We start from the raw sequence: 13730 nt of genomic DNA, 5'->3' as shown, positions 1-13730 counted from the left end.
GCGATCCGAATCATGAATCAATACACTGATTCAACATGAGAGTAAGTAATTAATAACAGAATTAATAACATTTTTGGGTGAACTAACCCTTTCAGTGCACACACACACACACACACACACACACACACAGTGTGATGTGGTTGGATATCAGCAAAACCCACTTTTATTCTGAACTTCTTCCTTGGATTCAAATCTTAAAGGGATAGTTCACCCTGAAATTAAAATAAAGTAATCTTTTACTCACCCTGCTGTGTTGCAATGCCCTATGTCCTTCTATATTTTTCGGACCTCAAAAGCAGATATTTAAAAAATAGGACACACACGCTCCTTTCTATAATGGCAGTGAATGGCGACCAGGCTAAAACATTACAAAAACGATACAAAAGTAGCACGTAATGATACAGTGAGACGTGCGCCAAATATGGAATGTTGTTGCGAGAAAGAAACCTTATTATTCAGTCAAAATACTGAGCTTCGCTGTAACTCAAAATAGTGCTTGTGTGCTTATCCTGGGTGTTATGACAACAGCGCGAGTTATAGTAAGCATGAGCGCTGGCTACTTTAGACGGCTCGCACGCAGTCACAGGAGCACGCACATAGCAACGGCCAAGCTCAGTGTTTTGACTGAATAATAAGCTTTCTTTCTCACAAAACCTTATAGTGTGTATCCTGAACACATTCCATACATGGTACAATGATACTCCTTGTATCATTTTGTGATACTTTTGTGTCCTTTTTGTAATATTTTAGCCTGGTCATTATTCACTGAATGAGGTCTGGAAAATATAGAAGGACATAGGGCATTGGAACAACAGCAGGGCGAGTAAAAGATGACTTTATTTTAATTTCAGGGTGAACTATCTCTTTAAGTTGACAATTTAAAAGTTGAGCCCAAGCCTCCGTTACTAATTCTAAACATTAGAACTATTAGTCGCTTCATTGAAGCTTATTGTATTATGTAGAGTATTACGGTATTATGAGAGAGATCGACTAAACAAGTGCATAAATCAACATCCTTGTTTCTATATAAATATAAAAGTCTCACTATTAAAAACAGTCTCTGCTGCCATCTAATGGTGTAATAATGTAGCTAACTTTCACAGTCTAAATCACAAACGGGCCCTTTCTCCATACCACATATGCTATTTATATAAAATTACTTATTGATCAATAATATTTAAATGAACACTATTAGCCATTATAAAAGTGTTATAAGTGTGTACAATAGAGAAAAAAGAAGAAGAAAAGCAAACAGTTCAGTCAAAAGTACAAAAGCTGTTCTATAAAAAATATCACGTTATGAAACTATGCCAAACATAGCCAAATCAATTTGTTCTGAAACAAGAAATAGATTAGACCAAAGATTCCTTGTTTGATATACCCCAAATGAATTATATCTCATGTTTAACTACTATCTACAGCGGCAAATTCCCGAAAGAGTGACCTGAGATTAAGCTTATATAGGCTTGTGTGTGTGTGTGTGTGTGTGTGTGTGTGTGTGTGTGTGTGTGTGTGTGTGTGTGTGTGTGTGTGTGTGTGTGTGTGTGTGTGTGTGTGTGTGTGTGTGTGTGTGTGTGTGTGTGTGTGTGTGTGAGTGTACTCAACAACACAGCTTGTCTAACGCTTCAACAGTCTGATTCCCAGTATAGATATTAAAACTTTTCAGTTTGTAGATGCCAGAGGGTTGACTTCAAGCCACACTGCCATTATTTAATCGCTGAATGCATTTTGGACAGCTGTCTAATCTCAACAGTGTCTCCAGCTTTTAAGAGTTCCCGTCACCTATCAGCTTGCCATCCGTGAATTCTGATTTAGAGCCAGCCGGACGATGGCAGTTCAGGCACTCTGCGTAATTCAGAGCTGTCCTTAGATCCGTCACATTAAAAGTGTTCTCGCCAGACTCAGCGCAACAGACTGCGCTGCAGTATCTGTTAAACAAAATGTGGCAGCCAAACTTGCAGCCAGGATGGCGGCAGTCCAGGAGGAAGTAGACTACAGGAGGCGTGTGATTGACAGCAGTTTTGGGGTCAGTGCGACAGACTGTTTTATATGAACCTTGTGATTCACATAGATGTGTGTGTATATGTGCACTAACCTGCCAAGTGAGAAGGACACGCAACAATGACAGCTTTACAAGAGACCATGCCTGCAGAAGTAGTAACTTTTATATTCTCTGGCGCCTGTAAGAGAAAAACATATTACAATTGATTAAAAGACTTAAAAGGCTAGTATTGTGAGGTTAGACTAACTGAAATGGCAAGGACACGGACACAATGTGGCTCCTGAAACTGTGGCCAACACAATTACAGAATTTGTACATGATCCATATGGAGAAATGCATGTTATAATGACTATACACACACACACATCTGGCAATCAGTCAACAGGAAGGTATGTCAGGTCTATTGCTATAGCATTTTATACAATACAGATAGTTTCAATGATGCAAACTTCATAAAATATGAAACTGCTGGTAAAGCTGTTCTAAGGCTTTGTTCACACTTCACATTAAATTTTGGTGCTTTACAAATAAAATTCATTATTATTATTATTACACTTGTCAGTCCAAATGTGATTATTTGTTCATCCGATTGGAATCTGATCTAAATTATTGACTCTCCACACTGTGTATCGCAACTGTTTAGATCTGATTTGTGTGTCCACTCTTTCTTTTTTCTGGAATATCTGCATTGGTTTCTATGGCAATGGTGTTGCGTTAATAGGTATATGCAGAAAACAACAGCAAAATGGAGGGGTTGCCGTTTTTCTCAAAGTATGTCTTATTATATTGTAATTTTCTGCTTGACTGGCACTTTGTAACAACACAGCTGTTTATGCAGCGACTTTCATGTTTCCTATAACAACATCTGACATGTTTACTTTTTTACGTTTTAGTGACAAACCACACAAAATCCGATTAGAGCGCTTAGACTGAAACTTATTTCCAGAAATGTGATTTCAAACCACATATGAATGAAGTTTGAGACAGGCCATTTCCACTTGCTAAATATGATCAGATTCAACAGCAAAAAAAAGAAAAGAAAAAAAGGTCAGAACAAGGCTTAAAGAGAAAATAGTGTCATTTTTCAACTCAAGTTAGTCCATGTTCAGTTAAGATATAATTCAGAAATACACCGATCAGGCATAACATTATGACCATGACATAACATGAATTATTCTCTACATCACTGCACCAGTTAGTGGGTGGCATTTAAAGGATTTTCATTTTAGAGGGCTTAGTTTAGCCCCCAGTGAGGGTAGCCTATGGGGAAAAAAATAATATCACACTTTAGTTTGGGGTCCAAATTGCGCTATTAACTAGTAGCTTACTAACATGCGTACCCATAGGATATTGGCTGTTAATTATTATAAAGCTAATATTAAAGGTGCCCTAGAATGAAAAATTGAATTAACCTTGCCATAGTGAAATAATAATTTCAATACATGGACATCACATACTGCAAGTCTTCAACACCATTGACTCCTCCTTCATATGTAAATCTCGTGAATCAAAAACAACGGAAAAAAAGTGCTTCAACAAAACACCACCTGTGACACAAGCGTTGGGGATCATTTATATGCACGCCCCCAACATTTGCATATGTCCAAACACGTTCATTGTCAGGCGGAACTGACGGAGCCGAATCATCGGGACTGCAGGCAAACAAGACACTTGAGGATAGCGAAAAACAGCAGCTCTCATGGACTTATGTCATGTTTAGGCTGTGCAGGGGACGTGAGGACTTTTCATATGTCAACAGTCATGGTTGAGGTTTATTATAATCGGATACCACAACCATTTATTTCAAGATCGTTCATTTGTTCGATCAGCGTCTGACAGAGCTTCGCTCAGCTTGAACTGAAGAAAGGGGCAAGCAGTAAGTAGTGATTTATCCACTTATCGACTCGCTATTTAAACAATTTCTAATTAAATTAAAAGTTTCTTAGAGATGCTAGTACAGTAACAATAGGAAACTCCAAGTACCATACAAAACTAAATAGTGTGTCTAATGACAATGGATAATATTATTTTGTATTACAAAATACAACCCTAGATACATTGTTTACAGATCGTTCACTTGATTCTTCTAGCAAATGTCACCTTTTCCACCATACAAGTTAAAATGACAGTCATTTGACAAGGCTGTTCATTTTGTAAAAATATAAGTTATATATTCATGTTTTTGAGAACTAAAGTAGGCCTATGATGTTTTTGCGTGCTTGTATTTTAGAGTACATTACAGTCACTGCGTAGCCTACATTGTGACTAACGTTATATAAACATGCAATATCGTTGCATATTGAGAGAGAGAGAGAGAGAGAGAGAGAGAGAGAGAGAGAGAGAGAGAGAGAGAGAGAGAGAGAGAGAGAGAGAGAGAGAGAGAGAGAGAGCTTGCGTGCATATGGTTGCCAGATTGGACATGTTTAGGTAAAACACCCGATAGTCTACATGTTCTTTTCACAGAAAAGCTCTGTTTGGGGGGTTTCAATTACTGAAATCTGGCAACCGCAAGCACGCTCTCTCTCGCGTGCAGATGATCTGAAAACACCATTAAACAAGTAGGCTGCATTTTAGCTATCTCCATTTGAGATCTGCTTAAAGTGTCATTCAGTCGGTCTGTGTTCTGTCAGGACGGTCAGGACTCACAAGCTGCTTTGCTGAACAACTGAACTGTTGTGCTGTGAGCGGCTGAAAAAAGCCAATCAGAGCAGAGCTCATCCTAGGGACAATTTAAAGGGTTGTAAATGGACTTGTAAAACTGTATCTGGACAATTTTTGCCCTTAAATAAGCCACAAACCCTCTATGTAGAAATCAGAGAACAATTTAACATATTTTTCAACTCATTCTAGGGCACCTTTAATACCTTATTGCATGGCCATATTGTAGCCTACATGCATTAATCATACCCAATAATGTTGGCAGGTTTATAATCACTGAGATCCCGAATGTTAGTGGGGTTCGGGAACATTCTCCCCGAGAAAATTTTGATTTCTATGATCTACATATGTGCATTTTAATTTTTTGAAGGCCAAAAAATGTGATAACAAAAGCTTGAAAACCATGTCACTGGGCAGTATTATCTCCACATCTCTCCTTTTCTCAGTTTTTATCTTGCCCTTTTTCTTCCCCTCATAACGCTGAACTTTGACTGATATAGGCTAGTTTTTCCATTTTCGCCAGTGAAGAAAGTAAACATATGGTTTACATATTAACGTACGGATATTTAAATGTTTTATGTTTTTTGTTTAATTTACTGTTTATTAAAGTTTATTAAATTAATTCACTCTATTAACACCTTCATTACTAATCTTATGCCAATACAGGCTGAAAAAAGCTGAGATTTTTTTTATTTACTGAATGTCACAAGTGGAATTATATTAATTTACAGTATATACACATTTATGATCAATATGCCTAATCTGATGAAAATAGTTTTGTTAATATTTCTTGTTCATTTATTAGGCCTACATTATGAATCACACATATTTTCAACTCAAATTGACGAAATTAGACAAAGGTTTATTCATTTGCCTGAATATTTTTGTCTTTTGTTTACCGTTTTGTTTTTTGACTTAAAGCAGCAGCTGTCAAACATGATTGTTTAGTTTAGTCGCTTACATTTTCCTCACTTGACGTCGTCGAGTTGCGCTGCTAAAATTTGCGCTCAGCCTCAGCAGTTTCTGTGTGAGCATAAAGCCCACCTACTCTGTAATTGATGTCTTACTCTGTAAAAGGTGTCCATCATAGCTGACACATAGATGAACACTTTACAGTTGGTTTTAATACTGTAAGTCGTTTAGTTCAAATACTATTGAAGTTAGAAATTAGTATGCCAATGTATGTTACTTTAGAGACAATCTTCGAATTTCTAACATCAAACCAACTCTATGCCAGTTCATTCTTCAAGTGACTAACGCCTTATGCCTTATGCTAAAACAGGCTTTAACTTTTATACGGTGCTTATCAAAATTGCAATTACTGCCGCACTGGAATTAAAAGCAAGCCGTTGTTTCTCCATTTTGATTTTAGGTTTACCTCAGAAGCAGTTTGCACATTGTTGGTTGCATGATAACAGCCCTAACAGTTACTGAACTTGATGGCACGGTTTAAGATTTCCTAGCTACAGATAGGATGAGATTTTGTAAGATAGGATAAGAATCCTAAATCAAGTTAAGATTTGCTTCTGTAAAACGAAATTGTGAAAAATCCTAAACTAACTTATCATATCTTAAAGGGTTAGTTTACCCCCAAAATTTTATTCTATCATTAATTACTTACCCTCATGTTGGTTGACACCCTTGAGACCTCCGTTCATCTTTGGAACACAAATTAATAATTTTGTTTAAATCCGATGGCTCAGAAAGGCCTTTACTGGCCACAATGTCATTTACTCTCTCAAGACCCATAAAAGGCACTAAAGACGTCATTACAAAGTCAATCTCACTACAGTGGCTCTACAATAATTTTATAAAGCGACAAGAATAGTTTCTGTGTGCAAAAAAAACAACTAAATAACGACTTATATAGTTATGGCGGATTTCAAAACGCTGCTTCGTAAAGCCTCCTAGCTTAATGAATCAGCGGTTTGGATTGCCAAAGTCACATGATTTCAGCATTTTGGTGGTTGGACATGCAATCCGGATCATGAATCGATATGCTGATTAAAAATGCTTCCAGGCTTTACGAAGCCTTGTTTTGAAATTGGCCATCACTATACAAGTCGTTATTTAGTTGTTGTTGTTTTGCACACAATAACTAGTCGTAGCTTCATAAAATTATTGTTGAGCCACTGTAGTGAGATGGACTTTGTAACGACGTCTTTAGTGCCTTTATGGGTCTTGAGAGAGGAAATTACATTGGTGTCAACGGAGGCCTTTCTGAGCCATCAGATTTCATTAAAAATATCTTTATTTGTGTTCCGAAGATGAACAAAGGTCTCACGGATGTCGAACGACATGAGGGTAAGTAATTAATGACAGAATTTTCATTTTTGGGTGAACTAACCCTTAAAGTTAAGACCTAAGTTTCTGAAATACGCCCACAGGAGCCTATCTTCAGCAAAGCTTCTGGAACGGCTGGTATAAACACAAGCATTAACTAGAGTGGCCATGATCAGCTCCAGTAGCCGTGTAAGAGCTGTAATGTGCCGCAGAATTGTGCAGTGTAAATAAGGGGTTATAGTGGTTTTATTTATATTATTTTTTATTGATATTGATGTGAAACAGTATTTTCCAATTTCTTTATTTACATTGTGAGCCTTTATAGTAGTTTTGAATATTTTTGCATCAACATTGTGTGATTATTCCCATTATTTGTTTTTATGTTTGTGAACCACATTGAGTTGCATTCCACGTATGAAAAGTGTTATACAAATAAATGCTTATAAGAAAAATAGTGCCATTATTCATTATGAATTTTTATATTCCTAATATTTGTATTATTAATATGGCCATCTGTCATAAAGCTCTCCCCCAAACAGATCTTACTGCTGGCCAGATATAAATGAATATCAGCTGTTACAGTATGTACGACCCCCAGAGGTGCTGCAGATGGAAATTTGAGTGCTGCAGTACCTTTTATAGATACACTAACTATCTGTAATGGAGACGAACTACCACACTCAAATAGGGAAAATGCCTGGGCAGATCATCACAAAAAACATTCATAAATGTTATCATGGGCTATGGGACAAGAGGGACACATCAAACAGGTCTATTACACTGGTGGGACCCACATACATTCAGCATTTTTCCTGGGCTCTGGAATTTTAAGAGAAGGATCTTCATACTGTAATGCATGCAACTGACAAGAAGCTTTTATTGATGTATCTATTTATATAATGTAATAATATTTGTTAATGAAAGCTATACCTACACTACAGTTCAAAACGTTTGGGGTTTGTAAAGCGCCTTTTACACAGAGAGTTGATCCCAGAAAATGCTATTTCTATATGCAGAATGTATTTCTACATTCTTTTCTTACACTGATAAAGAGTTGGATTCCCATACTAAAAATTACCAAAGTTTTAAAAAAAAAATTAGTAGGAGTATTTTTGTGGCAAAATTACTCCTTCCGGTTCCTCAAGTTTCTGAAAGTTTTTTCCTCAAGTATGAAGTCATAAAAGGCGGAAAATAATTCCATGTACACTTCTCCTGGGTAGACATGCACACACACACACCAGAGCAGGAGAGAGCACCCTATCATTTGGGAAATGCAAGAAGGATTTTTAACAGTGTCACCAAAGAAATGTGTTTTTGGAAAAACCTCCGCTTCCCAAAGAACCCAGCGAAAATGTTATGTCTATCTGCTTATCCCCAGGGCATCCAATATGTATGTGTGTTTATTTCTTCAGTAGAACACAAATTAAGATTTTTAACTCTGTTCGCCATTAATTCCGTTGAAGGTGGTCAAAAAACCGCCGCAATCATATACATGTATATAGATTCCTCATTAGTGCCTGCTCGGATCGGTCGAATGAGAAATCTATGTATATATATGATCGTGACAGTTTTTTGACCTTCTTTCTCTGAAGTAATGGCGCTGGGGAATACTAGATGATATTCGTCTGATATGAGGTAAAAAATAACAATATCCTCATGATTTCCCCACTTTTTAAAACTAAGTTACACCACTCCATCGCATTATGGATAATTTTATTGACTAATCAAATTGCCAACTAATCAATTGCCAACAAAAACCAATCCAACGGGTCTTGCTTATAAAACAATCGACACTGGAAATGTCACGAACACACATGAAAACAAAGTGCATCCACTGTTCCCTTAAAGGGATTGTTCACCCAAAAACTAAAATTTGATGTTTATCTGCTTACCCCCAGGGCATCCAAGATGTAGGTGTGTTTGTTTCTTCAGTAGAACACAATTTAAGATTTTTAACTCCAACCGTTGCTCGTATAATGCATGTCAATGGGGTGTTTATTCTTAACGTTACATCTCCTAACTATAGCATAATATTGTCAGTTAACAAAATTCTTCACATATATTCGGAGTCCAGAGCATTTGTCTGGTGTGCATGTCTAAGGTTCAGTTCTGGGTTTGAATCCACCATCGTATAGTTTGTATTTCATTAAAACCAAAGGTGTTAATCAGTGATTATGTATTAAGAGCAGCTATTTTTATTTTGTGATTTAAACGGAACGAATATAGAGTCTATGATGTGATGACATGTTGTGTGACTCTTCATCTCCACGCTCAGCTTTTAAGTCGGTACAGCTTATCTGTCTTTTAAAAATCTAATAAAACAGATTGTTTTTTGAGATATGAAGGATGCAATACTACTCTGTAGGTACGCAAGATTAACATGAGATTAGCTATGAGATTACAGGTTCAGGTTGTATCTTCATACGTATAACACAATACTTCTAAAACCTAGAAATGATATATATATAATATATATATAATATATAGTTTTAGATAAACAGAATAATATATATATATATATATATATATATATATATATATATATATATATATATATATATATATATATATATTATTCTGTTTATCTAAAACTATATATTATATATAATTTCTAGGTTTTAGAAGTATTGTGTTATACGTATGAAGATACAACCTGAACCTGTAATCTCATAGCATATATATATATATATATATATATATATATATATATATATATATATATATATATATATATATATATATATATATATATATATATAAAAGTGACCCCTTTTCTGTTTCTGAGTGTTTTCTGAAACAGGACCTATTTCAATGAAATCTCATACATAAATCACAAAAACTTGGTACACATTTGCTTTAAATATTATATTTCACACTGATAATAGCAGTCGTTTTGATTGTACAAGTAACCAATAATATTCAGATATTTAAAAAATGTGCGGCAGGGGCTTTTGCCTCTATCAAACACTTATTATGTTCTATACGGTGCCCACTTCATTTCATAGGGCTAATATTGATAGAAGTCAATGAGTTCATTTTGATAAACAGTGGGGGTGACTAAAACTTTCTACTCAGGCATGTCGATGTAACACCATTAAGATAGCTAATGGATTTTACCTCTCTATATGTGAGAGTGACATTATAGGCTAATTCCCTGACGTGAGGCTTTCAAAAGATTTTGTGTCACCAATTCTCAAATGAGAACGATCTAATGGAGTGGATTTGATTTAGGTTATCTAAATATTTTAGTCATGACAAGCACTTCGGCGTACAACAGTGCATTATACAGAAATGGAAAGGAAGAAACAAACCAGACAAAAAAAAAGAGAGAAGGAGAAATAGAGAGAGAGAAGCACACAGCGGGACCTATGCCTTGGTATCTGAATAGTATCTCATTTAAAGGAAAGGAACTTATCACTTGCACCACTGGTGGAGAAATGCTCGTTATCTCCATGTCAACGTTGCGCTGATGGAGTCGTTACCTGACATATGGCCGTTACGGCGGCACCCAGCCGAACTCGCTCTGCTCCAATCTGCTCCACTAGCTTCTTTGACAGCTGCTGAGTGCCTCCCTGTGGAGAGAGATGAGCATCACACTAGGGTCACCCACAGCTGATGCTCACAATGCAAAACACACACACACACACACACAAACTCGTTACAGAAGTCAGCGTTGTGCCATGATACTCTACTGGTGATAGATCTTTTTTGTTTTATGAGACAGAGATCGCATTGCCTGCATGCTGCAAAAACACAATGGGGATTACAGTATGCATAGTAATAGAATGCAGTGCTCAATGGTTAGGAGGTTAAAGACAGACCTAATCTGGTATAGAGATAAACAAGGCTGTCAGTGCCTGCATAAAGTAGGTAAAAGAGGACCAGGAGATAAAAGCTTTTAAAAATGAGCTGTTTTTCACCCTTTCACCTACATCAACTGCTGATATCTGATGCTATTGCTGAGTTCAAGCCTACAGAATTATTCTGCCACTTCTGAGTTTTCGCAATATTGAACTTAATTTGATATATGAAAGAATATGATATGAAAAAAAGATTAAGAGATAAAGTAATAACAAATTTAAATAAACTATATAGACGGACAAGAGCCTGAAAAAAAAACTGGCTAATCACCAAAATCCACAAATGATTGTGCATTAATTTAGTGCTAATGGAGATCCATAGTGGTGGATAATAATATACGATGAACTGACGATAACAAGGTGGCGCTGTTGACGCTCGTGCAGCCTCTCGAGGAGAAATTAGAACACTAGAGCGTTTAAGCTGTTTCCTTAATACCATCATGACTGAAAATGACACTGCTTTCATACAACAGTTTCATAAACAATTAATTAACATTCACTTACATTAACATTCACTTAAAGTCACTTACATTTTAGATGCAATATTGAGTGCTTTTGTTCGATTTCAGCAGCGAAAATCGTTCACACACAGCAGAACCGTAACGCGTCTCACAGCAACAAGTGTGTTACTGACCGATTCAGTGTTTGAATGAATCGTTTGAATGAACGACTCAATGGCTGACTCATTAGGAGTTTCATGTTTAAATATACTTTCCAACATTTCTTATGTGTCTATTCAAAACTAAAAATCTCAAAACATATGCAGTTGTAATTTTTCAGTGTAAATTATTTAATTTTATTGTTAATAGCCCTTATAGTGTCTTAATTTAATTTAATGCATTGATCAAATTTAACAATATAAAATTAAACCTGAAGCATAGCCTATATTTGGTAAGATTAGGGGGGAAATGCCCTTATATGCACAAATATGCAGATTTAAATATGTCAAAGCTGATTGAACACTGGTGAGAATATTGCTTCAGAATAAATTATAGTTACAACACACACACACGCAAAATTAAAAAAATAGCGAACTTTTTTCCGGACAAGCAAATTTTTTACTCGGACAATTGAATGAACAATTGGGCTCTGGGCATTAACTGTAATAACTCTGTGTTGCAAGCACCAATCCGGTTCGTTTTTTTCCCCCCAGAAGTTCTCCTTTAATATTTGGTACAGTAGCCTTTGTTTGCAATTAGAGGTCAAACGTTTCCTGTAGTTTTTCACCAGGTTTGCACACACTGCAGAAGTGATTTTGGCCCACTCCTGCACACAGATCTTCTCTAGATCAGTCAGGTTTCTGGCATGTCACTGAGAAACACAGAGTTAAAGCTCCCTCCAAAGATTCTCTATTGGGATTAGGTCTGGAGACTGGCTAGGCCACGCCAGAACCTTGATATGCTTCTTACAGAGCCACTCCTTGGTTATCCTGGCTGTGTGCTTCGGGTCATTGTTGGAAGACCCTCGACCCATCTTCAATGCTCTAACTGAGGGAAGGAGGTTGTTCCTCAAAATCTCGCAATACCTGGCCCCGGGTTATTATACTCCAGGGTTTCTACTGATACAAAGCCATTTGCTTATCGCTGAAGTAACCCTTTAATACAGTGCATTCGCCCTGTCCCATGTGCAGAAAAACTTGCTCCCAGCTCTTTTCAGGTCATTGACCAGCTCCTCCAATGTAGTTCTGGGCTGATTTCTTACCTTTCTTAGGATCATTGAGACCCCAAGAGATGAGATCTTGCATGGATCCCCAGTCCAAGGGAGATTGACAGCCATGTTTAGCTTCTTACATTTTAAAATGATTGCTCCACTAGTGGACATTTTTTAACCAACTGCTTGGCAATTTCCCCGTAGCCCTTTCCAGCCTTGTGGAGGTGTACAATTTTAAAGATAGACTAACAGGTCTTTGAGGGTCAGAATCTGATAGACAGATGTTCAAATACTTATTTGCAGCTGTATCATACAAATAAATAGTTAAATCATATATTGTGATTTCTGGATTTTTTGTTTTTTAGATTATGCGTCTCACAGTGGACATGCACCTACGATGACAATTTCAGACCCTCCATGATTTCCAAGTGGGAGAACTTGCAAAATAGCAGTGTGTTTAAATTCTTATTTTCCTTACTACTCTCAGACCTCTTAAAGATCAGAAACTGCGCTTATGTGGTTAAATAACAATTGCAGATAATGAGAACCATCTCTGTCTCGTATCGGTTTCGTGCATCCGCCTTATCTCTCTCTCACCTTGACTCTGAACTCCTGAGCCGAGCCCGGTATAGTCTCCAAGAGGCGTAGTGTTCCCCCTGCTGCAGCGGAGTACATGAGAAAGTAGAGGAAGGAGATCTGAGAGGCTTCCAGGCCGAACACGATACGGCTACACAAGGCTATCTCCTCTTTTATCTCTGTAGGGCACACAGGGACAGATAATTATGTTTCGACAAATGTCATTGGGCTGTTTTGCACAATGTAGTGAATTGAACATGCAAGAAATACACAATGCTCACGTTTGGTCCAGATATGTTTTTCCATGAAGGAGTAAAGCGTCATGCTGTCATAGAGCTCGGCATTAGGAGAACTCATTGGGTCCTCAACTGATATGGTCTTAGTGAGATAATTAATCTAGGAAATATACACATAAACCACTTGAGAAAGCATGCTTTTGTTACACCAGTGAGGGCTGCACGATAAATTGAAATAAAATAAATATTGCTATATTGGCTTAGTCCAATTGTATATATATATATATATATATATATATATATATATATATATATATATATATATATATATATATATATATATATATATATATATATATATAAAATATTATTATAATAATATAATATATACTATATTATATATATATATATTGTATCCATATATATCACTACCGATTGCAACATTTTTAAGCATGTTTAAAATGT

At 36.5% G+C, this 13730-nt stretch overlaps 1 protein-coding gene across 1 annotated transcript in view; it reads right to left on the bottom strand.

The window, feature by feature from the left end:
* si:ch211-127i16.2 (probable flavin-containing monoamine oxidase A) overlaps positions 1 to 13730 on the bottom strand; it is a 66803-nt gene that overhangs the window by 48284 nt on the left and 4789 nt on the right. Inside the window, exons 4-7 of the mRNA XM_067433251.1 lie at positions 13311 to 13425; positions 13051 to 13208; positions 10426 to 10515; positions 2096 to 2180 (exon numbers count right to left, since the gene is read on the bottom strand). Coding sequence (XP_067289352.1) covers positions 2096 to 2180; positions 10426 to 10515; positions 13051 to 13208; positions 13311 to 13425 — 448 coding nt within the window. The remainder of the gene's footprint in view (positions 1 to 2095; positions 2181 to 10425; positions 10516 to 13050; positions 13209 to 13310; positions 13426 to 13730) is intronic.

Source organism: Pseudorasbora parva, chromosome 23 (genome assembly GCF_024679245.1).
Source record: "Pseudorasbora parva isolate DD20220531a chromosome 23, ASM2467924v1, whole genome shotgun sequence".
In the NCBI taxonomy this organism is placed as follows: domain Eukaryota; kingdom Metazoa; phylum Chordata; class Actinopteri; order Cypriniformes; family Gobionidae; genus Pseudorasbora; species Pseudorasbora parva.
This window is presented reverse-complemented; position numbering and strand designations above follow the sequence as displayed.